The sequence below is a fragment of the Phlebotomus papatasi genome, chromosome 1 (genome assembly GCF_024763615.1).
Source record: "Phlebotomus papatasi isolate M1 chromosome 1, Ppap_2.1, whole genome shotgun sequence".
Taxonomy (NCBI): domain Eukaryota; kingdom Metazoa; phylum Arthropoda; class Insecta; order Diptera; family Psychodidae; genus Phlebotomus; species Phlebotomus papatasi.
Genome location: NC_077222.1, coordinates 37,302,925 through 37,327,349, shown reverse-complemented (window position 1 = coordinate 37,327,349; position 24,425 = coordinate 37,302,925). Strand labels below are relative to the sequence as shown.

General features: G+C 31.6%; 2 protein-coding genes across 5 annotated transcripts in view; one reads left to right on the top strand and one right to left on the bottom strand.

Annotated features, from left to right (window-relative positions):
* LOC129799019 (proton-coupled zinc antiporter SLC30A2-like) overlaps positions 1-6,898 on the top strand; it is a 30,481-nt gene extending 23,583 nt beyond the window's left edge. For all 3 annotated transcript variants that reach the window (XM_055842607.1, XM_055842606.1, XM_055842605.1), the window contains exons 4-8: positions 2,194-2,510; positions 2,571-2,867; positions 2,932-3,178; positions 6,348-6,588; positions 6,651-6,898. In XM_055842607.1, the coding sequence (XP_055698582.1) occupies positions 2,194-2,510; positions 2,571-2,867; positions 2,932-3,178; positions 6,348-6,588; positions 6,651-6,811 (1,263 nt within the window). In that variant the 3' untranslated portion in view covers positions 6,812-6,898. The remainder of the gene's footprint in view (positions 1-2,193; positions 2,511-2,570; positions 2,868-2,931; positions 3,179-6,347; positions 6,589-6,650) is intronic.
* Positions 6,833-18,214, bottom strand: LOC129799018 (dynein intermediate chain 2, ciliary). 2 transcript variants are annotated; one of them, XM_055842603.1, is made up of 13 exons: positions 18,095-18,214; positions 17,075-17,302; positions 14,110-14,215; positions 13,266-13,385; positions 12,995-13,107; positions 12,659-12,929; positions 12,428-12,589; positions 11,147-11,224; positions 11,015-11,080; positions 10,443-10,956; positions 10,286-10,385; positions 7,169-7,302; positions 6,833-7,103 (listed from the first exon to the last, which is right to left on the bottom strand). In XM_055842603.1, the coding sequence occupies exons 1-13, from the start codon at positions 18,131-18,133 to the stop codon at positions 6,911-6,913; spliced, it is 2,124 nt and encodes a 707-aa protein (XP_055698578.1). In that variant the 5' UTR covers positions 18,134-18,214; the 3' UTR covers positions 6,833-6,910. The 2 variants fall into 2 exon arrangements, with proteins under 2 accessions (XP_055698578.1, XP_055698577.1); XM_055842602.1 differs by lacking the exon at positions 18,095-18,214 and adding an exon at positions 17,373-17,806.
* Positions 18,215-24,425: the final 6,211 nt, after the last annotated feature.

The window sequence follows — 24,425 nt, the reverse complement described above, 5'->3', positions numbered from 1 at the left end:
AAGGTGCGATTAACTTTTTTTCCTCATAATTTTAATACTTTTCGGGTGTAAAAATATATCAACATTTTTTAAAGTTAATTTTACATCTTTTTAAGGGTAAAACTAACATGAAAACGGGTAACTTTAACCCATAATATACCTAAAAAGGGTAATATTTACACCAATTTTGGATCAATACTGCAGCGTAAAATTAACATTTTCGGAATGTTATTTTAACTTTTTCGGATTTCTCTCAGTGTATGAATATTAAAAGTGAAAATTTGTAAATCATTTGAATGTTTCTGGGAAGTTTCTGTTGGATGCCAGCTTGATATGGGAATCAAAATTTAGGATCTTTAATGACCACAATGCGGTCATTATTGTTAATTCCACATATGTTTGCTTATTAACACAGTAAAATAATTTAATATTCTTATTAATCATACCGAGTTATCCTAATAACAGTACACAGTTTTTCGTCTTTAAAGATTTTAATCAGTCAATCGGACTGCCTCTGGGGATCTCAGTGGAGCAATAGGTAAGAGGTTGGCTATTGAGCGGATCAATCACCGCCTTGACTCACAGTTGTTGTGAGTTCGAGTCCCGTCCTGTGGAAAGATCTGAATGTCTGATTTAAACAATTTTCACATATAATAACTTCGGGAGCAACACTAAGAAAAAACCTAAAAAATTAATACAACTCTATGGCAGAGTTGCATTAACTCTACGAATATCGATGTAATTATTACTCTTTTTCGTTGTATAAATTTTAGTAAATAGTGTTGTAACAACTCTTAGTGCGCGTTGAATTAATTCGTCGGATATCGATGTAATTATTACTCTTTTTCGATGTAAAATTTCATCTCGACTGAAGTATATGCTTAAGTGTTTTCGTTTTAAGAATATACTTCAGTCAAGAAGATTTTCGTGTGACAAATGGAACATCAACTAGAAATATGCCTAACAGTGTTTTATGAGGACATGTGCGTGCATCATACTTAATATTTGGCTCGGAACATAGGGAACTTGAGGTCAAGAACATATTAATAAAGAAAATGATAAAATAAAAAATGATAAAATAAATAAAAAACATAAAATTACTAAACATATTCATTTTGGGATTTGAAATAAATATTTTAACTTTAAAAAAGATTTTTTTAACTCTTGAAACGCGTTATTATAACCCTTAAAACAAATTATTTTCAGTCTTAAAAAGAGTTATTTTAACTCTTTTGTCATGTAAATTTTAGGGAAAAAATTTAAAACAACTCTTTTGAATATTACACCTAAATAGAAGTAAAATCAACTCTAAAAAAGAGTTAATCGAAAATCACAACGAAAAAGAGTTAATTCAACATCGATTCGAGTAAGTTTTACTCGATTATTTTTCTGAGTGTAGAAAAAGCATTCTCACTACGGGAAGGCGCTCCTAGGAATAGACTTAGTAAATTCTTCGAATACGTGAATTAACATTGTAAACATGATTACCTTATAATACAATATCTCAATACGATTAATAATAATCCGGACTGCCTAAAAGAGTCACAAAGTCAAGATGCTTCTTCCATTTTCCTCTTTTCTTTTAATTGTTGTAGAATTCTTTGATAATGGGATTAATAGCATTAAATAAAATAACATTCCTGGATAATGACAAATATTCACGATTTTAAATTTTAATTTAACGGATAAGAGAAATCTGGGTAACTGCAACCACCAATTTTTTTTTTTATTTTCGTATAATTTACAAAAAGCATTTAGATTCGCTTAAGATTAATATAATAAAAAAATAAAGGAATATGATCTTCCTATAATTTGATGGCAACTAAATGTGCCTTGTAAGACAAACTCCCATATACCCTTGAATAATACTTTTTTCCCATTTTACCCTTTGAATTTGTTCTGAAGATCAAATTTAGAAACTTTTCAGCAAACTAAATTTCTCTATTTTGATATTGAAATCTTTCATCGTTTTTTAATATAAAAAAAGGATTTGTAACGTGACCAAAGATTTTGTTAAAAGTTTCTCATAAGGAAGTGCAAAGAACATTCTAAAGACAGGCGTTTACAATGATCTGTATGACCGTTGATTTGAGAAAACCTTTTAATATATTTTTTATGGAAGTACTTATAGCTTCCTTTCAACGTTATGATGAATTCCGTCTTATGCTTTCCAATGGAATCTTCACATTAAAGTTAATTATTTTATTTTTAAAGGTTGCAGAGCTTTTTGGTGGATACTTAGCTGGCAGTTTAGCTGTAATTACGGATGCTGCCCACTTGCTCTCAGACTGCATTAGCTTCATCATTGCTCTCTTGGCAATTTGGCTGGGAAAACGTCCTGCAGATGAACACATGTCCTTCGGCTATAAAAGAGTCGAAGTGGCGGGAGCAGTCCTGTCCATCCTAGGTATCTGGGCACTGACAGGTGTACTAATCTACTTAGCAATAATTCGCCTCATCAACTGGGACTTTGACATAGATGCTGACACCATGATCATCATCTCTTCCGTCGGTGTGGCCTTCAATGTTGCGTATGTTACCTTGGCGACATTACATAAATAATTGCATTAACTTTCACTCTTTGTGCACAGAATGGCAATCGTGTTGCATGGATCTTGCGCCAGTGTCCTCCACGCCCATTCCCACACCCACGACAACTGTGATAGTGACCACACCAAAAAGACTCTGGCGGAAGCGCCTCGAGGCAATTTCGACGTCGCTCTGCCCAATCCATTAAGTCTGCACAGTACCTCCTTCCTGACGACGCATAGTCGCCATAATTCCTTCAGCAAGGCCAGTGGATGCAATGGAAGCATCAATCATGAGGATGTGATAGACATGCAAGCCACAGACGCCCATAGGGGAAGCCATGAACTAACCCTGGGAAGGTGAGAGGATTTGAGGGACTTCTAAAAGAAAAGTTTTTTTTAACTTGTCTTAAATTTTTTGTAGGCTTTCTCCTGACAATAGAACAAGTCCTCTTAACTGCCGTCAAACTGAGGACTACACAATATTAGAACCAAATGGATCAGTCCATCAGGGATTAGAAGAAATTGACGTTACTCTCAAGGAAGAGGAAAACTTTAGTAATAGGAAAAAATCCAAAAACATCAATGTCAGAGCAGCAATGATTCATATCATCGGGGACTTTATTCAAAGCATAGGGGTTCTTATTGCTGCTATAATTATCAAAATTTTTGTAAGTTAACTATTGATCGTTTGCATTATGTCTACTCTTATTTTAAATTGAAATAGAACTGGAACAGTTGAACGATATTTAGGGAGGAATCTTGAATATCTAATTGAAACCTTAAAACCTTAAACTATAATAAAATAACTATCTCATGGTTTACACTGTGCATTTATAACTCATTGTATTACACTGTGCAACAGTGATTTTGTCCCTGGGTTATTGTGCTATTTTTTTTATTGCTAGGGTCAAATGATTTACGAAAATACTTATTATTTTGATTTCATTTTGTTTTTGCGCCTGGAATCCTGGCAAAATCGTTTTTGTCGTTTTTTTCATACTTGGGTGCCTATATCTTCGATTCTGCTGAACCGATTTATTTCTTAATATGGGAACATTTGTTCTCCTTTATATGACCGATAATCCTTTGTACAGATAGAGTTCGTACAACTGACACCAGGGGCGCTGTAGTCTCATATATGTCAGAACACATGGAAAAATCGAACTTTTTAACAATTTTAATCAAAAATATCTTGAAAACTTAGGACTGTCCCCAACAATCTGTTTTGTGTGTTTGATAGAGCATTTTATTAGTTACATTTTCGCCCAAGTGCAACTTTTCTCTCAGATTGATTTTTAACCTCGAAATTGAGGTTCAAACGAAAATCAAGCACTTAGCCAATTAGAGAAAATATTTACTATTTCACACATTTTAACCTTTTCTTTTCAAATTTAGAAAGCTCAGGGTATTTCTTTAAATTTTTTAAAAACTGTAGAACTTTAATCATCTTAACTGTTTTATAAACAATATCTTTAGTAACTATAGATTTCAGTCTTAGGGTGGAGTAAGTACTTTTGGCCACTTTAAGGTTTCATGTGCTTGTAATTTTTGTAATCTTTATTTAAATAAAATAAAATTTTGTACAAAGATACCTTAAGGCCGTTTCTTCCTAATAATCCAAGAGAATTCCAAATTTTTTTGGATATTTTAGTGAAAAATGCATTTTATGCAACTATGCATGTTTCAGTACTTTTGACCACTATGTAAGCACTTTTGGATACTTGTTTCCAATAGAATTTTAATAAAATAACAGAAGAAATAGCTCTCGAAAAAATTCACAAATACACAGCACAAGTTCTATTCTTATTTAACACCAATTTTATGTGATTATTAGAGTATTTTAAACGACATTTTGCACATTTTCTGTTTGATGTAAAAATCAGTCAAAAGTCATGATTGGTTTCACTGAAATCTGCGAAAATGAATGGCCAAAAGTACTTACACAGCAGAAAAAAGTAAGCTCTTTTAGCCACATCCGATTTTCATTTAATTTGTTAGAAAATCTTATTAAAGATGATATCACAATAAAATTTAGTTAATTAAGAAATGGACTTTCATTGAATAACATAAAATATTTTCATCAAAAATATAAAATAATGCAAAACAATTTCTCTTAACATTAACAAGTTTCTTAAGAATCCCATGTTTTTTAGTGATTGTTTACCTTGTCGAGAATTTCTTTCAATAACTTAGAATTAATCAAGTCGATACAAAATCAACTATGATTTTCTGATTCGTTAGATTAGAGGTCACGAAATAAGACCCATTTTCCTGTTCTCAATACACTCATAATTGCCTTACAATGTGATTTTGTTTTAGGTGGCCAAAAGTGCTTACATGGCCAAAAGGGCTGACTCTACCCTAGTGAAACTTTTCATTTCTAATTGTTATAATATGTTTTTATTCTGTAAAAGAATAAAGCAGATGTCCGGTAGTAAGAGTGATAGGGCAACAACTCATAATAATAAGACAAGTTGGGATGAAAAAGTAAAATTAAAAAATTATCTAACAAAACAATTATGAATCTTGTACTATCTGGACATTTATCAAATTGACTCGCTAAATACAAAAAGTAAACTATTTAAATCTTGAGAAATAATTTTTTTTATACTTATAAAATCGATTAAGGCATTCTATAAAGCAGCAAGATTTATTAAAGATGAGAAAACACTCGAATACGTTCAATTTAGTTCTGAATTTGTCCTCAGAATTTAAAACTGAAAATTTTGAACAAACAAATTTTTGCAAAATAAGCTAAAACCTTAATTTAACTTAAAAATTAAAACTACTTCACAAAGTATAAGCAGACTTAATTTATTGAAAAGAATTTCCCTTAGAGCTAAACCAAACCCTTTAATTTATGAAAATTTAATCTTTTGAATGCGACATAATGCTTGTAGTCAATAAATAAATTCGTAATTTAGTAAAATTCTAAATTGATTCGAAATATATTGTACATCTTCACATTCTATTTTATTTGAAATATTTACATTTACAACACTTTTCTTTCTTAACCTTTCATTTTTAAAAAGTCAAATTAATTTAAGGCTAAATTTTTCTAAGAACAAATATTTCGAATTCGATTAAAAATTTAGTATTTATCATCAAATTAACACTAAACCTACCGAACATTTTTGCTCGTTTTTCGGTCATATGACAAACCGCGGTAGGGTAGGATACTCAACAAATTTGCCCCGGAAAAGAGCAAAAAATTAAAATTTAAACACTGAAAAATATATTACATGCATATTTTGAGAAATTTATAAAGTTTGATAGCGATATTGTACCGTTTAAATGTGTTAATTTGAAACCGGTAAATTTGACCGGGTTTTGGTAGGTTAAGTGTTAAGTAAGTTGTTTCTATCATAGTTTGTTATTAGAAAAATGTAAATTCTATTATTTTCTAGATCAGAAACTGTATGATCGCTTTTTTATCTGGACAATTTAGTAGCTATTTTTGTTCTTATTAGGATGAAATGAAAGTTAATTTGTCTTTTAAAATCTTTTCAAGACTTCAAAATTCATTCTACTATCGCATTTGACAATATGATCATATTTCTATTTAATTTAAAAATACAGAATCGAGTTTCACTTGTAGATGTACTAAAAAGTTGATTTAATTCCGAATGACCCCAAAATATAATTTGAAGGTCGTGTTTAAATATTTTATTATCATAACCTTTAATGTTAGTATTTTTCATTAAATTTAATATATTATTGTCGTATAATCTCAGTCGTAATTTAAAAAGTTGACAAAAAAATGATCTTCACCTTGAACGATTTGTAATCTTTGTAATAGTCATATGTTAACAGTCTAACCTTTACCTGTAATTACAGCCCAGTGCTAAGGTCGCTGACCCCATTTGCACCTTCATCTTCTCAATCATCGTTATGTTTACCACATTTCACATCATTCGAGATGCTGTGCTGGTTCTTCTGGATGCTGTCCCTAAAAACTTTAGTCTAACGAGGCTAGAATGCGAAATATTCTGCCTAGAAGGGGTCAAGTCAGTCCATCACTTGAATGTATGGAGCATCAGCATGGATTGGCACGTGATGTCAGTTCATCTTGTGATCGGTAAGCTTCATCAATTTTGCTTTCTAATTCTTATTGCATAAACTTCTGTAATGATCTTGTAGATCACCAAGCGGACAGTGACAAAGTCCTCAAGTCAGTTACTTCCCTTGCGAAGAATTCCTTCAACATTCAACACATCACTTGCCAGATCGAACGAACTCCTGGCATCCTGGAGTCAAGATCCCACAATCACATTGAAAATGGACCCGATGTGACGTTATAGTATTCAAATACCTCATTATTTCTCCTTAAGAGTTCTTTTATTGTACATATCGAGTGCTTGAATAATAGACTTGTACGAGATTCTTTACAACAAGTTCAACTAATTTCGTCCAGAAGCTACAGTTGTGGCTGTATCCTTGATTTTCTCGCCTTCAGGAAGTTCTCGTACCAATGAGAGAAGCTTCTCCAATTTTTGAGCTTCCAAAGTCGCTTGATCCATCCATTGCTGCTTCTTCGGTGGTTTCACCTTCAATCGAAGATTAGGCGACAATTTCAGTGAGATTGTGGTTCCCCTGGGTAAATTATCCAATCAAATTAGAAAAGTTATCATTTCCAAAAAACAACATGTACTTCTTACTTATCGTCTCCAACAATGATAAAGGGAAGTTTTTGATTGAAAGCCAATCGTGTAAGTTTGTTTCGTTTTCTTGACACTACAGCTTGAATACAGATTGGCTTATACTTGTTCACATTCAAGTCGAAAACAAAAACCTAAAAAAGATTCTTATTAGATTAAGCATTATTGATCTAATCAATCCTCAATTGCCTTTGGAAAAATTTTAAGAATATATTCCTTCGTGAATCAAGAAGAATTTAATTAAATAATTCCATATAGAAAAATAAATAAATCAATATAAATGAATTGGAAATATACTAAAACGGATAAATATTTATTGGATTTAAGTCCTGGAAACATTTATTGAGGTTCATCTAAGAATAACAATCTAAACTCAAACTTTATTTTAAAGTAGGAGAAAGTACTCCCCCTTCGAACGTTCATGCCTTCGAATAATATGAATTTCTTTTACTTTTCCTAAGATATTTCCACATGATTATCACATAATTATCAATAATTGATATAATAACCTAACTAATTTTTAATAGAAATGTTTATAAGTCCCTTAGGAAAACTTAAAGAAAATTCACATTATTCGAAGGCATGAACGTTCGAAGGGAGAGTACTTTCCCCTATCCCTTTTAACTAAGTACTTATTAAGGACTTAATAAGTAGGGGAGGGTGGGGCAGTTTAACGACGGGGCAGTTTCAATTTTTGCATATTCTTCTTATCTCTTTGAAAGGAATGGGATAGAACCATTATGTTATTGAAGAGATAACTGAGTCCAATGTTCATAAAAATAATTAATTTCGTGACGCTTCGCGTTTGAATTCTGTAATTGATTTTATAAAACTGCATCAAAATGAAACTTTTTGTAATGTTTTATTTTCAACAATTTCTGAACTATTGCACTTATCTATCGAAATAACATGATTGTATTAAATTGCCAGTGGTTTTATGATTATTATAAGGCATTTAGCGTTGAATGAAATCTAAGACGGTTCTGACAATTTTCATTTGAGTTTCGAAAGTGCGTGAGGGGCAGTTTCATGCAAGCACACGGAGAAGTTTCCAGTGTCTAACAATTTACTTTTTTTTAATTAAAATTAACTTAAAATGATCATTGAAAACGTTCGGTAGCTGTTTTGTCGATAAAGTTCGAAATTATGGAAAGTAGTATTTCATAAAAGTTCATAATAAAAATTAAAAAAAAATAATCTTTCAGTGTTTTCTAAGTGCTTAAAAATGATGAATTTAATTGTTTTAATATATTTTCAGAATGTTTTCAACAAGATATTGTAATTTTTTTTAGTATTATAAAAATTCAAGACTTTAAAATACTATTATAAAACTGTTATACTAAAAAGGACATGTTCTAAAACGATATAATGACCCAACAATGTACGGAATTAGCTTAGCACTATAAAAGACATTTCATTCGTATAAAAATTCAAAGAAAACTGCTCAATTAATGAGAAATAGGCTTGGAAATCTTTAGCGATATTTTTTTTTTCTCTGTATGATCAATTAGTGTTCAAATTCTGTTATAAAGTTCTTTTTTGATTATATTTTTAGGTTTTAGAGTCTTAGAAGACTTCAAAATAGTAATTGCCTCATATTTATCTTGAAATTGCCCCGCAATGGGGGACTTTCACACATTCTGCCTTTCAAGTGAAATGAATTTCTCCACAATAGACTAATGAAATTAAAGGATGATTGTTATTATTTTTATTAACCCTAAACAGAACTGTAATTCACAGAATATACAAAGTTATACTTCTGTTTATCACCTTTTTGGAAAATGGTCGCAAAATCCATTTTGCAATTTAGGGTTGAAACTGCCCCACCCTCCCCTACTTAATTTAATGCAATATTCTATTTTTAAGCATTTGTAGAATAACCAGAACTTATTAAACGTGTGAAAAGGAGATAGTTCGGGTAACACCTGCCTTGTGTTATCCAGTAAGGGGAGACTGGTGCAAAAAGTCACAAACCGAAAATTTTAAAATTCAATATCTTGCAGCGGCTTAAAATTTTTTCCATAGATAGCCTCCATAGGTCTTCTTCAATGTCGTAAGTTTGTTAGAATTTGAACAAGGAATTTAGAAAATAAAAAATATAGAAATTTTTAGTCCTATTTTTGAAATATTTTCCGTGCAGAAGATATCAATTATTAGCTACTTATATATTAAATTTGATGCACTGGTGAACATTTCCCAAATCATCTGAATATTCTTTGAATACGAATCCGATATCTATTTTAGAATTTACAAAGATTCTTTTCTCCAGAAATCCTTTTATTTAAAACGACCACTTGGGGTAAAAAGTAACAAAAGCTATGGAGGAAAAAGTAACAAAAAACGAAACAATTTCTGATGTCCCACGGTGAAAAGAAACGTCAATGCTATGTGTCGCCTCTTGTTGTTTGCATTGGTCAAACGATTTGCAGACTTTTGTGTGTGTGTGTGTTTTTTTTTTTGTAAAAAGATAGAGAAAACGGTGTTTTACAAAGGTGTAGAAGAATAAATTTCCTATGAAAATATGTAATCTAGGTATTTTACTCAAATTTACGGAATTCTGTAGCAAAGGGTATCAAAATGTGATGTATCTTATGCCTGATACTATTTGCCCCAGCATTTTTGATAATAATCACAAAATTACCTTTTAAAAACGGCTCGATAAAGATATTTCCTTACAAAATAGAAGAAAATGACTTTCACAGACTTGTAGAGTGGTAAATTTCTTATAAAACTGTGCTAATTAGAAATTTTGGAGGTGCTCGGGTAGCTTGTAAAAAAATAAAATATCCGTTTTGTGACTTTTTGCCCCAGTTTCCCCTATAATAAAGTTATACGGGCTTCAGACCTGAGACTTAACCATATGGCTTAACTGCTCTAATTTTTCAACAATCAAGATTTTGTGGAAAAAATCACCTTAGAATTAGCTTATTAAGAACAAATGACCTATTAAATTTAGAAAAATCAATATAATTGGTTGCTATTTAGGATTTTGAGATCTTCGGGAACTGGGCTAAACCTCTAGTCTGAAGACGACTTTAGTGTAATGATAGCCAAAAGAATAGGTTTTACAAGGAAATTGAGAATTGGGATTTAAATTAAATAATAATCGTTAATAACCTTTCCTTCGGTGGTAACTGCTGCAAATACAGTACTAGAATATGGAGCCCATTTAACATCTCCAACACTAGCGGCTAAATCAAAGATAAACAAGGGTTCTCTGTGGAAATAAGAAAAATTAAAATACTTCTTAACATTAAGAAATTATTAAATTCACCCTCTCATATCTTCCCAGACTTTAATCCTCCAATCTCCAGAGCACGAAGCAAAGATGTTTGAGTTGTATTTATTGAAATCAATCCGATAAATAGGCAAATAGTGAGCCTGATAGGTCATCAGGTACTTAGAACTGTAAGCAGTGCTGCACTTGAATATCAGTCCCTCTTCAGTTCCTACAAGAAAGATCTCTGAATTTGTAGGATGGAAAACCATGCAAGTTGCGCAGCCCTTGAGTTTAATGTCCGTTCCATCAGGACATCCACCGAGATCACGATCGAGATAGAGTGTCATGATTGGCGTTATGGCCAGCTTATTCTGCATTAGTACCCAATTGAAGACTCTTCCATCTGTCGATGCAGAGTAAAAATTGAGTTCACCATCCGTCATATCCGGACCCCATTTGATCTCTGACACGCATTCCAAATGCTTCCCATTGACTCCTTGAGACATATACATAGGCTCTCGCATATTAGCTTGTAAGTTGTATACGGCCACATTTCCATCGTACATTCCTTTCGAGGAAAGATTTCTATAAATTATAGTTTGAGTCTCATAAAAGAGAAACCTTACCAATTGCAAGAAGATAGGGATACTTTACGTGAATATCGCAACACATGACCCCACTTTCAGTCCAAACTAAATAAAATTGGGAATATTACTGATCAGATTATTTTGCTCAAAAAGCTCTTATGACAAACTTACTGCGATAATCCGGAAAGGATGGGTTTTTCATGGTGAATAAGCAGACCGATCCTTCAGCAGATTGCTTTACAAAATCCACTGAAAGCGAAAATTAATTTCATGATAATTTACCAAGGAGTAAATAACATAAAAAATAAGCCGATCATTTTCAAAAACCATTTTATTCTGCTGATATTTGTAACGTACTAATTTATCGATCTATCTCTATAAACTGTGCTGATCTACCTACCTATATGCTCAAAGATCGAGCCGTCTATCAATCTCTGCAGAGATTTTGCCGATCTACCAATATCAACAAAAATCTTACAGAGCTTTTCGATCTCTACACTGAGAAAAAAAGAGGCTGCGATTAACTTTTTTTCGTCATTACTTTAACACTTTTTGGGTGTAAAAATATATCAACATTTTTTTAATGTTAATTTTACACCTTTTAAGGGTAAAATAAACATAAATTAAGGGTAACTTTAACCCATAATAAACCTAAAAAGGGTAATATTTACACCGTTTTCGGATCAATACTGCAGGGTAAAATTAAAATTTCCGGAATGTTATTTTAACTTTTTCGGATTTTTCTCAGTGTAGAAACATAATGCAGATCTGTCAATCTCTGCGGAGATCGTACTGATCTGTCGATCTTTGCAAAAGTACTACTGATTTGTTAATGTTTATAAAAAAAAGGTGTCGATCAATCCATCTCTGCAAAGATTGTGCCGATCTGTCAATTTTATGCAAAAATCGCGGTGATCTGTCGATCTTTGCAGACCTTGTGTCGATCTATAAATCTAAGAAAAGATAATGCCGGTCCGCTAATGTCTACAAAAATCGTACAAAATTGACGAACTCTTCAAACTGTTAAAGGCTGTAAAAATCGTGGCTATCTGTCAATCTTTGTACAGATCGCAGCATTCAGTCAGTTTCTGCAAAGATTATGCTGATCTATCAATGTTTACAAAAACGGTACAGACCGATCGATTTCTGCAAAGATTGTGTCGATCCGTTTTTGCGCAAAATCGAATATCTATTAATCTCTGGACATATTCTTCCAATCTTATTTACAAAAATTATACAACCTTGTTGATCTCTGCAAAGATTATCTCCATACAACGATTTTCTACGTTTTCTATAAAAATCGAAGATCTCTCAATCATTACAAAGATCGTTCCAATACGATCATCTCAATCAAAATTCTGGCGATTAATCGATCTCTACAAAGATCGTATCGATCTGTAGATCTTCTAGAAACATCGTGTAGATAAGCTATGAAAGTTTAATTATTCTTACTTGAACCAAAGCACACAGCAAAGAGATCGTAGTAGAGAGTGTTGAAGCAAACATCCGTTACACTTAGCTTCTTTGTCTTTTCGTAAGAAAATTTCCACAGAGGAAGAAGAGTTCCCTCTTCCTCTCTAAATTCATCAGAAGGATCTTCCCAATAACGGTAATCTAAGGAATATTATCATTAAAAAGAAGAACATTTGACATGGACCACAAGGACCTAAATGTTCAACAAACCTTGAGCAATTTCGTCGTAAATATTTTGATTGACCATTCTCTCGAGAATCTGCCAACTCTGTAGATACTTCTTATTAAGTTGTTCTGAAGCTTTTGTTTTATCTTCCTTTTTCTTCGATTCATCCTTCTTCGGTGGAGGCTTTTTGGTATCCTTTTCCCTTTCCTTTTGCTGTTGCGCGTAATCTTCAGCATAGGAATCGTAGATCACCCATTGAAGGACATTCCCGCCAAAAGTAGATCGTGGAGGTGGAATAGTTTGAGTCTCCACAGTCTGATGAAACATTATTAATTTTATTTCAAAATCCTGTAAAATAAAATTATACGACAAACACTTACACGATAGGGATTGTTAAACGTAAGAGCCGCTCTTTCGCAGAAATTGAACTGATTGATGAGTTTCTTCTTGGGACCAGCTTGAGATGCACCAGGTTCATCATCCAGAACTTCCTCTGCAATAGCAAATATATCAAATTTGACCTATGACCGATGATAGAATCAGATTTTAATGATTTTTGAGTCACAGTGACAAATATCCCTTAGAATGAAGCATGAAGCAAAGAACGTGAGACACAAATGTTCAAATACAAAAACTTTAAGAAGCATTTACCATCAGCTGCTTCACCATCGACTCCTTCTCCATCAGGATCCACCTCCTTATCTACCTCCTGAATATCCTGTTCGAGTGTTGGTAATTTCTCCTCCACCTTTTCTGACTCATCTTCAACTTCTGTATTTTGGGAGAGAATATTCGAAAATCGAAAAGTAACATGCAAAAGCTTTAATTTACAGACAAAGTTTATAGTTTCCTTTGAATGTGACAATAAGATTCTGTGAAAAATAAGCTTTAGGAAAAATTAGAATAAAAGAAGCAATTTTTGCTTAATTTTAGTATTTTAGAATTATTTTTGACTTTACAGGGGACCGATTTTTAAAGTTTTGTACATTGTTTCGAATTTTAAATCTTATCATTTCTATCAGCTGGTCTCGTATAAGCATTTCTTGGATCATAATTTGAATATTGAAGTTCAAGTTTTTAGAGAGATTTCGGTTAGTATAAAGAAAAAAATTAAAAATCGCGATTTCGATATAATAAATCAAAAAACAAAGGAACAAGTGCAATAATAAAAAAATCAAGGAAATCTCAAACTTTTGTTCTTGATTAAGACTTTATGTACAACTTGATTTTAAAGAATAAAATTAATTTTTTTAGAGCACATATTCATGACTTTCAAATTGAATCATAAAAATGAAAGAAAAGACAAGTACGAGAAAATGCTTATACGTAACGAACTAATGATAGTAGCAAGAATTTATCAAAGCATTGAACAATTTTATTATTAATACCAAAAAATTTCTTATAAAATTGTTCATAATAAAATATACAAGAGTAGACATTGAGAAAATAAAAAAAGACAAATAATATAGTTCAAATAAATTCATCTTAATTATACCCTCTTCTCCCATATTGGCCATTTGGGCCTTAGCTTCTGGAGAATCCACATGAAGTGATGATCCTTCAAATTGAAATAAAGTCACAGTATTTCCCATAGAAGGTGCCTGAAATGTGTCAAAATTGTGGGTAATATTAATTAAGAAGTATTGCTCTAGATTAGTATAATAAATAAGATTTAACATTTTTTAATAATTTATAAAAGAAAATATATAAATCTTAAGACAACTATGAGCTCCATCATGAGTTTTAAGAATAATAATTCCGGAACGACATTTCAAGAATATACCTAATTTTTTCGAAATAATTCATTTTTCATCCGAAAAATTCTGATTTCAGTAGTTTTAAAATGAATTGGATATGATGCTTATTTATTTATTTATTTATGTCCCAGTACAATTGAGGTACAAACTGGGTCTGTATAATTTTTTAATATAATTTATTTTATTTTATTTAAAATAATATATTTATTATAACAAGGCTTCAAAACTCAATATGCGATCAAAGTCCAAGAACTCTATTGCTTATTCCTGAAGCTGTCCATCATAAACCAATAGAATATTTCTTATTGCAACATGGATCTCTATTTAATTCTTAAATATTATTGATTAATACTTTGTCTCTAATGAAAATAAACTTAGAAAACAAAAACATTGTAAACAAAGGAATTTAACTTGTGTAAGTTTTATAAACAAAGTTGACAGCTGAATGTTGAAAATATTTCCGATTTCTAAGATTTTAAGTTTAGCAAATACTAAAACGACTTCATAAGAATAAACTCTGATAAATTTTCTATTTCATTTTGAAAAGTTTACTGTTGTGAAGTGAACAGAGCTTTTCAAAGAAGAAATTATTCTTTGAAAGATAGACAAGAATAGTAGTGAAATTTACTGGAAAATTTTTCATTTGGAAATAGCATTTCGAATTAAGATACCTTTGTTTGAACGGTCCTTAACTCTTTAATGACGAAGAAGACCGAAGAAAATTGGAGGTAAAAAAAATCATATCTTTTTCTATCTATTTAGAGCAAAACATAACTTTCGAAGATCGTTAGAAAATTTTTATTTGAGTCAACAGTGACCCAATCGATTTTAAAAAGTTAATAAAATCCCCCATTGAAATTTAACCCGGTGTGAGTTTGTCTGTTTTGGTTTTCGTTGCCTAAAATATGCCTCTATGAAAGCTCTGTAATGTATTCGAATATTTCGAACATTGAAATTCTTCAGAATCTGTCACTTTTTGTTTCTTAAGGGATTTTTTTGATATATTTGTGGAAAAAATTGGAAAATGCTTAGTGTTAAACTAAAAGTTGAAGTTTTCCAAAATTCCTACGAATTTCGTTGAAGTCTTTAATAGCATATCTATTCTCGTATCACTTTTGTAACTTTTACTTGTGATAATTAAGTAGGGGGACTGGGGCAAAAACTCACAAAACGGATATTTTATTTTTTTACAAGCTACTCGAGCGCTTCAAAAATTTCTAATTAGCGCAGTTTTATAGAAAATTTACCGCTCTACAACTTTGTGAAAGTAATTTTCCTCTATTTTGTAAGAAAATATATTTATCGAGCCGTTTTCTAAAAGGTAATTTTGTGACCAATCTCAAAAATGCTGGGGCAAATAGTATCAGACATTGCGTATTATCATATTTTGATTCGCTTCATTACAGGCTTCCGTAAATTTGAAAAAAAATACCTAGATAACATATTTTCATAGAAAATTTATTCATCTACACCTTTGTAAAACACCGTTTTTTCTATGAGAAAAGTGAGAAAACGAGAAAAGCGCTTTTCAAGCTATTTTAGAAAAAAAACACACACACACACACAAAAGACTGCAAATCGTTTGACCAATGCAAACAACAAGCGGCGAGACATGATAATGACGTTTCTTTTCGCCGTGAGACATCAGAAATTGCTTCGCTTTTTTGTTACTTTTTGCTCTGTACCTTTTGTTACTTTTTACCCCAAGTGGCCATTTTTAATAAAAGGATTTCTTAGGAGAAAAAGAACTAAGGAGAAAAGAACTTTTGTGAAATTCTAAAATAGATAGCGGATTCGTATTCAAAAAATCCAAATTATTTAGAAAATATTCACCAGTGCATCAATTTTGGAAAATAAGTAGGTAATAATTGTTATCTTCTGCAAGGAAAATATTTCAAAAATAGGGCTAAAAATTTTGATATTTTTTTTCTCTAAATTCCCTGTTCGAATTCTAAGAAACTTACGACATTAAAGAAGGTCTATGGAGGCTATCTATAGAAAAAAAAATTGAGCCGCTATCTTTTTTACCTTGGAAGATATTGATTTTTGAATTTTTCGATTTGTGAATTTTTGCCACAGTCTCCCCTAAAATTTTTTTTTACAAGAATTTTATGATATTTTTCTTAAATTAGCGAAAATATTGCCATAATATCCTGTGATAGGAAGAGTTTGATATAGAAAATAGGTACTTCATTTCCTTCCATCATTCGGAATTGATCACCTGAATTGACTAATTTTAAATAATTTAATTTACTTTATAAATTTTTGTTTCAATTTATTTTTAAATTTTTTTGTCTGGCAGACTTTCCTATTTTTTTTTAAAGGAAAGTGCATTTTTATTTAAGCCAGGACACAAGTAGAGGGATTATAACTCAAGGTGAAGAAAATTTGTCTTCACTATAACGCAATGGAGGTTCATTTAGAAGAAATATCATAAGAAAAACCTAAATGTAGGGGGGGAGTGGGGCACCTTTTAAATTTGACTTTTTTCTTATATTTTTAAAAAAGAATTAAGGTTTATCATAATGTAATTTAGCTTCACAATTGATTTATGGATCTATGTAATACCACGATAAGGTTCAGTTTTATTTAAAATAAAAGGAAATGTCCAATTTTAAAGCTGCCCCGATTCAAAGGTGCCCCACTTTTCCCTAAAAATTTTAAAACATTTTTTAGTGAAACTCTTAGAACAAATAAACTTACACTGACAAATCCTCCATCCTTGAAGCTGTAGATCACGAGATTCTTGACAATATTTGTATTTTCTGTTGTCAGCAACTTCGGAACTTCTTCACTCAACTCCGCTTCTGTGAGATCCAACTGATCTTCTGGCCGTTGCAACAGTCGTGATTTCATCCAACTCTCATACTCATCATTTCCCGAAACTTCCCCCATTTCCTTCCCCAACTTCTGCTGACTCGGCGTCTTATTCTAACATTTTGAAGTAGAAATATTAAACAGTAAACTTCATGAAGGACAGGGAAAAGGTTCGACCACTCACAAGAAATGGTACAACTGAGGACTTGTCCTCATTGGGAGAAGTAGTCATTTTGTTTAGAAGCTATGTTATATACGAAAAGCTATTTGTGTGACTACAGGAAACGGAAATTACATGTACATGCCTCGAAGGACTTGATCAAACTGAAAACCAGGTGGAAAATAAACTTTCTGCCAGATAGCATTTTGCATTCCAAAAATACAACTGTTTTTATTGCATTTTGTGAGGGGGGAAAAAAGTTTTGGGCTGTAGGTGAAAGTTAACAATATTTCTATCCTTATGTGTGTAATTTATTAGTTTCATAAGTTAAACGTGGTGAAAAGTTTTGCCAAAGCTTTCCTTTCACCCCCGCACATCCTCTCGAGACAACAAATTAAACTTTCATGCCGCGTGACTTTAAAAACTTTGTCGCCACCCCCGGACAGAAATGCGCGACTTCAAAGCCATCCCCCTATAGACACAGTGGCAAAAGGAAGTATGAAAAAAAGAGGAGATGAGGAGAGAAAAATTGCAAGTGCATGCAAATAGGAAACTATATAACAAGACATTTTTCCTCATTGAAATATCTCACACGACCAAATTGTGAGTTCCAACGGCATTCCATTACTGTCACCCCCGCGGCAAAACATAAAAATTCAGCAATAAGAAGCACTTTGGAATTTATATGATACTTATGGAAGAGATCCTTATGAAAGGGGCACTTGTACCAGTTCTCTGCTACTTACACCGCCGCGCTTTCGCAGCAGGAAGTCCAGTCGGGGCATCTTGAACTGATTTGAATAACTTTTTTCACAAAAGTCAATTAAAAGTTTTGCACTTTTTGAAAAAGTAAAAGACAATATGGTAATTACGTTTAATTCAAGTTGCGAAAAATCAATCGAATTGATAACAATTGACCGTTTCCAAGGAAGCCATAAGGGATTTGACTCATTCATACACCCACGTAAATCGAATCAATTCTTCGTGTTTATGAATGAGAATAGAAAAATTCAATTTAGATTTCGATCTCTACTAAAAGAATTTAGGGTTGAGACGCCCCTACTCTGTTTAATTTATATCTTTTGCAAAGATTCTTTTCTTGATATTTATTCAAGTGAAATTTTAAGAATGACCTAAAAGAAATATAAATTTTAAAACTTTAATAAAAAGGGTAATGAGAAGGACCAAATCAGCGGAATCAACTTGTAACTTTAATATACCATGAGCTTTGTTCTTGTTTTTCTTTTCTTTTTTTAATTTACCAGTTCACAACTAATTTAAAATTATCACTTCTAAATTTGCCCAAATTTACGCAGAAAGTAATAGGGTAAGGCCTCATAATTTTACCCAGTCTGTTTATAAGCATCAATGTTCCAAGTTTGAAGTGCGATATTTTCGATCTAATTGACTTTTTTTGTTACTCTCTTTTCAGAATGGTTGTTTGGAAACTTAGCAAGCTATTTATCGTCTTATTTTTACTAAAATTAGTTTTAATACGTTTAAAAATGAATTGATATGTAGAGATGAATTTGACTTTTATTTTGGACAACTTGGTTATTATTTTGGACAATTGGCTGTAAATTTGGACCAGCTAATCCGCCTCAACAGGATGTCCATTGTTCTTCATTTCATGAACCAATTTTACCAAGTCCTCTTCCTGTTCATGTAAGGAAAACGTAGAATGTCACAAGAAGCCCGGAAACTTTCCATATCATTCATTAAAGTGAGTTGACTTCGGTACTCCAGATATGCGCGGATTCGCTCATTCCCTGGCCTTTCCGGCAGCCTTTCAAGGCATTTCTCGATACATCTCTTTCGTAGAGATGATGCTCCTTTGTTTCTCCAGGCATTTGTCCAACTTAGTCATCACAAAATCTTAAACTTCACGAAAATTCGTGAGAAAAACACCTGTCCAAAATAAGGAGTATCACCTCACTGGTAAATGTCTTAAAGAATTTCCCATTTTTCACACGAAAAATCTAATTCACAAGGCAAATCTCACTTCAGGTCAAATGTATAAATCACCACTAACGTGAATCAACACAATATTCAATGAATATTTAATAATGTCACATAACAACAGCGAAAAAAATTGTTAGTACTTCACCACAGCTAAATAAGACTGAAGTAAACACGAAGTTCTGTCATATATTTCTCGTTTACAATTTGCTCACACTAAATTTTCAATAAAGCAATTTTAACTCAAATCATATTCAAAATTTAACGTATTTAATGTTAAAATCTTCCAAAAAGAACAAATATTTAGATATAATTCATTATTCATCAAATATTGGAATAAAAATCCATAATTTTAATCAATTTATTTTTGGTGTCCAATTTTATCCTCAAAGTGTCCAAAATTAGAAACTGGACAAAATTATGAGCCTTTCCCTTATAACAAATTAGATTTCGGATGAAAATTAATTATCGTTTTATAACAAATTAATTTACAATTCATTACCAGTTCATTAGCCAGGAGAGGAAGACATTGAATGGGTAAAAATTGTACTGTAAATAATATGGATGATGGTTGCAACATTTATGCACTTGAGGATAGATTTTATCAATCAGACATTATTATAAATAGAATCAGAGAGAATCATCCTTAGGTTCTGGAATAAAAAAAAAAGCTTACGAGCAAATGAATGTAAAAGTTACCAGTCCCAATTGGCCCTGACGATTTCGTTCATTTTCGGATATGTTTTGGAGGTAGTCCATCTGAACATTCGTCCTTAGACACCTATCACCGGAAAATTCGCCATCTTGAATTATTCAAGGTCAGAGGTCAACGACCCTGGCTGGAGGGTCTAATTTTCAACGAATTTGGACAAATTTGGACAATTTTGAAAGATCTTTTAATTCTAAACCCGACTGCATCAGTCACAATCGGTGATGGATCGGGAAAGTAACGGTAATAGCCCTATTTTAAAAATACTGTTTCGAACTTCCTCAGTCTTTTGACTCATATAAAATTCAAATGGTAAGAGATATCAGCTTCCGGTCTTCAGTGACCCCTCCTCAAATGACATTATCTCGAAAATAATCTCTTTGTTTTTTCCCCCTCCCCCTTCATGCGTTCCCTATCCCCCAAAAATAGGTCGAAAATGAGGTTTTTCTAATTTAGCAAAAAATTGGCCCTGACGATTTCATTCATTTTTAGATATGTTTTGGAGGTAGTCGAGCTGAACATTTCGTCCTTAGACACCTAATCACCGGAAAAATCGCCATCTGGAATTATTGAAGGTCAAACTCTTAATTTTAATCCAATTTGGTCAATTAATTAATTTAAGGGTTAATAATAATTTTTTGAAACCTTCTTTTTTAACAATTTTCAACTTCAAAATGGTTTTGAGGTGATTTATAGACAAATTAAATTAAACAAAAATTTTAAATGCACCAGAAAAAATTGCGAAAAGGAATATAAGGCAGAGCTCTTTCTCGGGAGTTCGAGCAGCTCGCGAAGACTCGGACGTTTTGCAACCCTTTTATAAAATAATAAACAAGTTTATTTCTCTTTCGGCACATGCAACTGTCGACGACTTTACAACCACCCTCATCGTATTTTCCTATTTAAATTAAAGATCATTTTAAGAAATTGTTTTTATATACGAAAAGCATAGGCAAAGCGTCCTAGGCTTTGCGAGCTGCTCGAACTGCAGAGAAGGAGCTCTGCCTTATATTATTTTATGAAATCTTTTGAACGTATCTAAGATTAATGTCGATTTAAATTTGTTTATAAATCATCATACAACCATTCTGAAGTTAAAAATTATTTATTTAAGAAGAACGTACTTAGGAAAACATTAAAAACAAAATAGTTTTAACATTTTTAAATGCCACGCGTTATGAGGCATTGAAGTATAGATTTCAGGGCTTTATAATTACTTCAAAAGTATACCAAAAATTTTAGGCGAATGAAAATTTTGATTTTAAATTATTTTAAATGGTCCTGCGTTGTAAAATCTATTAGCAATATCTAGATATTTTACAAAACAAATCAAAATTATGCATAAAAATGTGATTTTTTTCATGAAGATTTTTGGTTATGAGCCCTAGACACACTTACGACTTAAGCCGAGCGACGACTTAGTGGAAAATAATGGAAATGTAGTTCGACCATTATTTCTAATATAATTACGCTAAGCCGTCTCTCGGCTAATCCTCAGGTCTGTCAAGGCCCTTAGACTCCTGGCTAAAGTGGCGGAAAACAAAAAATTAAAAAAAAAATTAGCATTTTCTTGAGGAAGTTTAACGCAAAATCCTCAAGAAAATATGAAAATCTGGAAAATCCTTTTAATATTTTTTTAGTATTAGGACTCCCATAAAAAACAACTCAAAATATCAAAATACGTTTTTTGTTGGGAAAATAAATTTACCAACATAAAAAAAAAACATTTTCACTCAATATAAAGAAAAATATTTTTTAGCAAAGTTCATGAGGGAAATATTTTTGATAAGAATATGCAAATTGAGAATTTCTCAATATTTCCATGTGTCCGTGAAAAAAGAAAATATATTTTTATTATTTATCTTTTAATTATTCTTTTTATTAATTTGTTTCTTTTGGGTGTTTCTTATAAAATAAAAGAAGAAAGAAAAAATATTTAGAAATACTTTAGGATAAATAAATACTAGTATTAAAATGAATATTAAAGAATAAATATTTTAGAAATATTAAAAAAAATATTTTGTAGTACACCATTTTACCTAAAAATTGGTGAAATTCGCATTAATATACAATTATTACGATTTCTAACGATTTTTTAAAATGGGGGATAAAAACTACGATCACCTTTAATTTGGAATAATTGTAAAAAGCGATAAAATGCAAAATATTTAAAATATTGTTCGCAAGCAGAAAGTGAAATTTAAAGAATTGATTTCGATCTATTTTTAGAATTATGAATGCAAAAAAATTGGTTAAATAAGTCCACGGACCGACTTGAGGACACTTTACCATACTACTATGACCCCTACTCCTACTAAGAACCTCTCAATTGAAATGCTCAACTGAAATCAACAATACATATTGAAGAAGAAAGGTTACAAAAATCTCAAATTGAAAGATTAGCTACTAAATAAACTTAGTAAAATAAAATAAAATCGCAAATATACAGTAGACTCTCGCTAATTCGGCTCTTTTAAGATCGGGCTACTCTTTAATTTGGACAGCAGTTACATTCGGAAAAAAAACGAAATTTTTCAAGTTTTCAAATGAAGCAAATATACTCAACTTTGCCATGGTTTGTCTTAGTTATTATGTGATTTTGCATTATTAAGGGATTTTAATGAAATTTACCGTAAATATGAGTATGTAAACTGAATATGAGTAGGGGAAAGTGACCATGCTTGATACGATCCAAGCTTAATAATAACTATTTATTTTCTATGTTAATCAATAGTTATGACTTATCGCAATATATTTCAATAGCTGGTGCTAAGCCTCACATTTCTTAAAAAAAATTAGGATCCTAGCTCTTTTTTCCTAGTTTAACGAAGCAAAAATCAAAAATAGGTCCAAAACTGTAATTTTGATACATGATATTTTATAAGTATTTCTTAATTAATGTCGCTGTTCAGGAAAACTACTATCATAGGCACATAGAGGGTTCATCAGTATTAATATTTATGTAAAAATATTTTTACTTGGGGACACTGTTTTTGTGGGTGGTGACAAATTCATAAATTCTACCTGTGTCCATCCTATATTTTAAAAAGAGTCCATGAATGATAATTTAATTGTGGCAACTCTATCATTAGATGTGATTTTTTCATAATTACACCTATTGTAATCCTCCAATTTTATAGACAATTGACATAGCCTTCAACCCTGTTGCCTGAATTTTAAGGTTGCAGAGTGACATTTTCATGGACTCAAAGTGAAAAAATGGCTTTCGCTAGTGCCCTAATGTCATAAAAACACGGCTTAGAAAAATTACATAAAAGTGATTTTAAAACTAATAACCAAACCAGTCGCATAAACGATTTAAGCAGATAGATTAGAGTTCCGTCTAAATATTGATGTGCAATTTTTTGTATCCGGTGAAATTTTTGCAGTGAAAATAGGCCTCCGATTTGTCGAATCGATTATTATACTGGAAGGCCCCGGACCCGACTTGTATAAAAGTCGCCACTGAATTTTCATTTTCTTCTTGAGGAAAATCTAAGGATTTCCAGGAACTATGTGAGGTAGGACTATGAACCTAATAAGTGAGACATTTTTTTGTCATAGTGGAAGAATCGCTTCGGTTTGTGTGTTAATCAGAAAAAAATCACAAACCTTGGACATCATTTTACAGTATCAAGCATGGTCACTTTCCCCTAAGCAGAAAAACAAAAAATCGTTGGATTTCAAACAATTTGACGCCCGAATTTCTCTCTAATTCGGTTAACATTTCGGCCCCAAATGCCCGAATTTGACAGTCTACTGTAAATATATTGATTTAAGTTAAAGTCGTATTCTAACGCAGGATATTAAGTTCACCGAAGTCACAGTTGGGGTTCATAGTTGGGGTTAACACGACAAAATAATTAATTTGACTTTTATTTCGATTAAACTATTACCGATATGCTTAAAAATTTAAATAAATATTCCTCATTCTTCTTTTTAATTTTTGTTTTTATTTTTTATGAACCCATTTATATTGTATTTTTTTTGCTTCTCCGTTTTGTATTGTAATAAAAAACTTAAGTGGTTTAAATTATTTTTTGTATTCCACAAAAAAGAAGAGGAAATCTATTCAAAAATTATACACACTTGTCTTACACTATTATTAAGTTTTTGCTGTTACGCATATTATTATTATTCACCATAAATTCAAAGTTAATGTAATTAAATCATGCGTCAAAAGTTTTTGTACACATCTGTATACTATCTTGCTTTGCAGTCAACTTTAAAACATGCTTTTTTTCTTTTTTTTTTTAAATTCATCCGACGCCGACAACCAACAACAACAACAACAAATATTGGATTAAATATTATTGCAAAAAAACAACCACAACAAAATAAATTAGGTTTAACGACATTTTTCTTTCACGCCTTTGTAGGAAAAAAAAAGAAATAGAAATTAGCAAGTC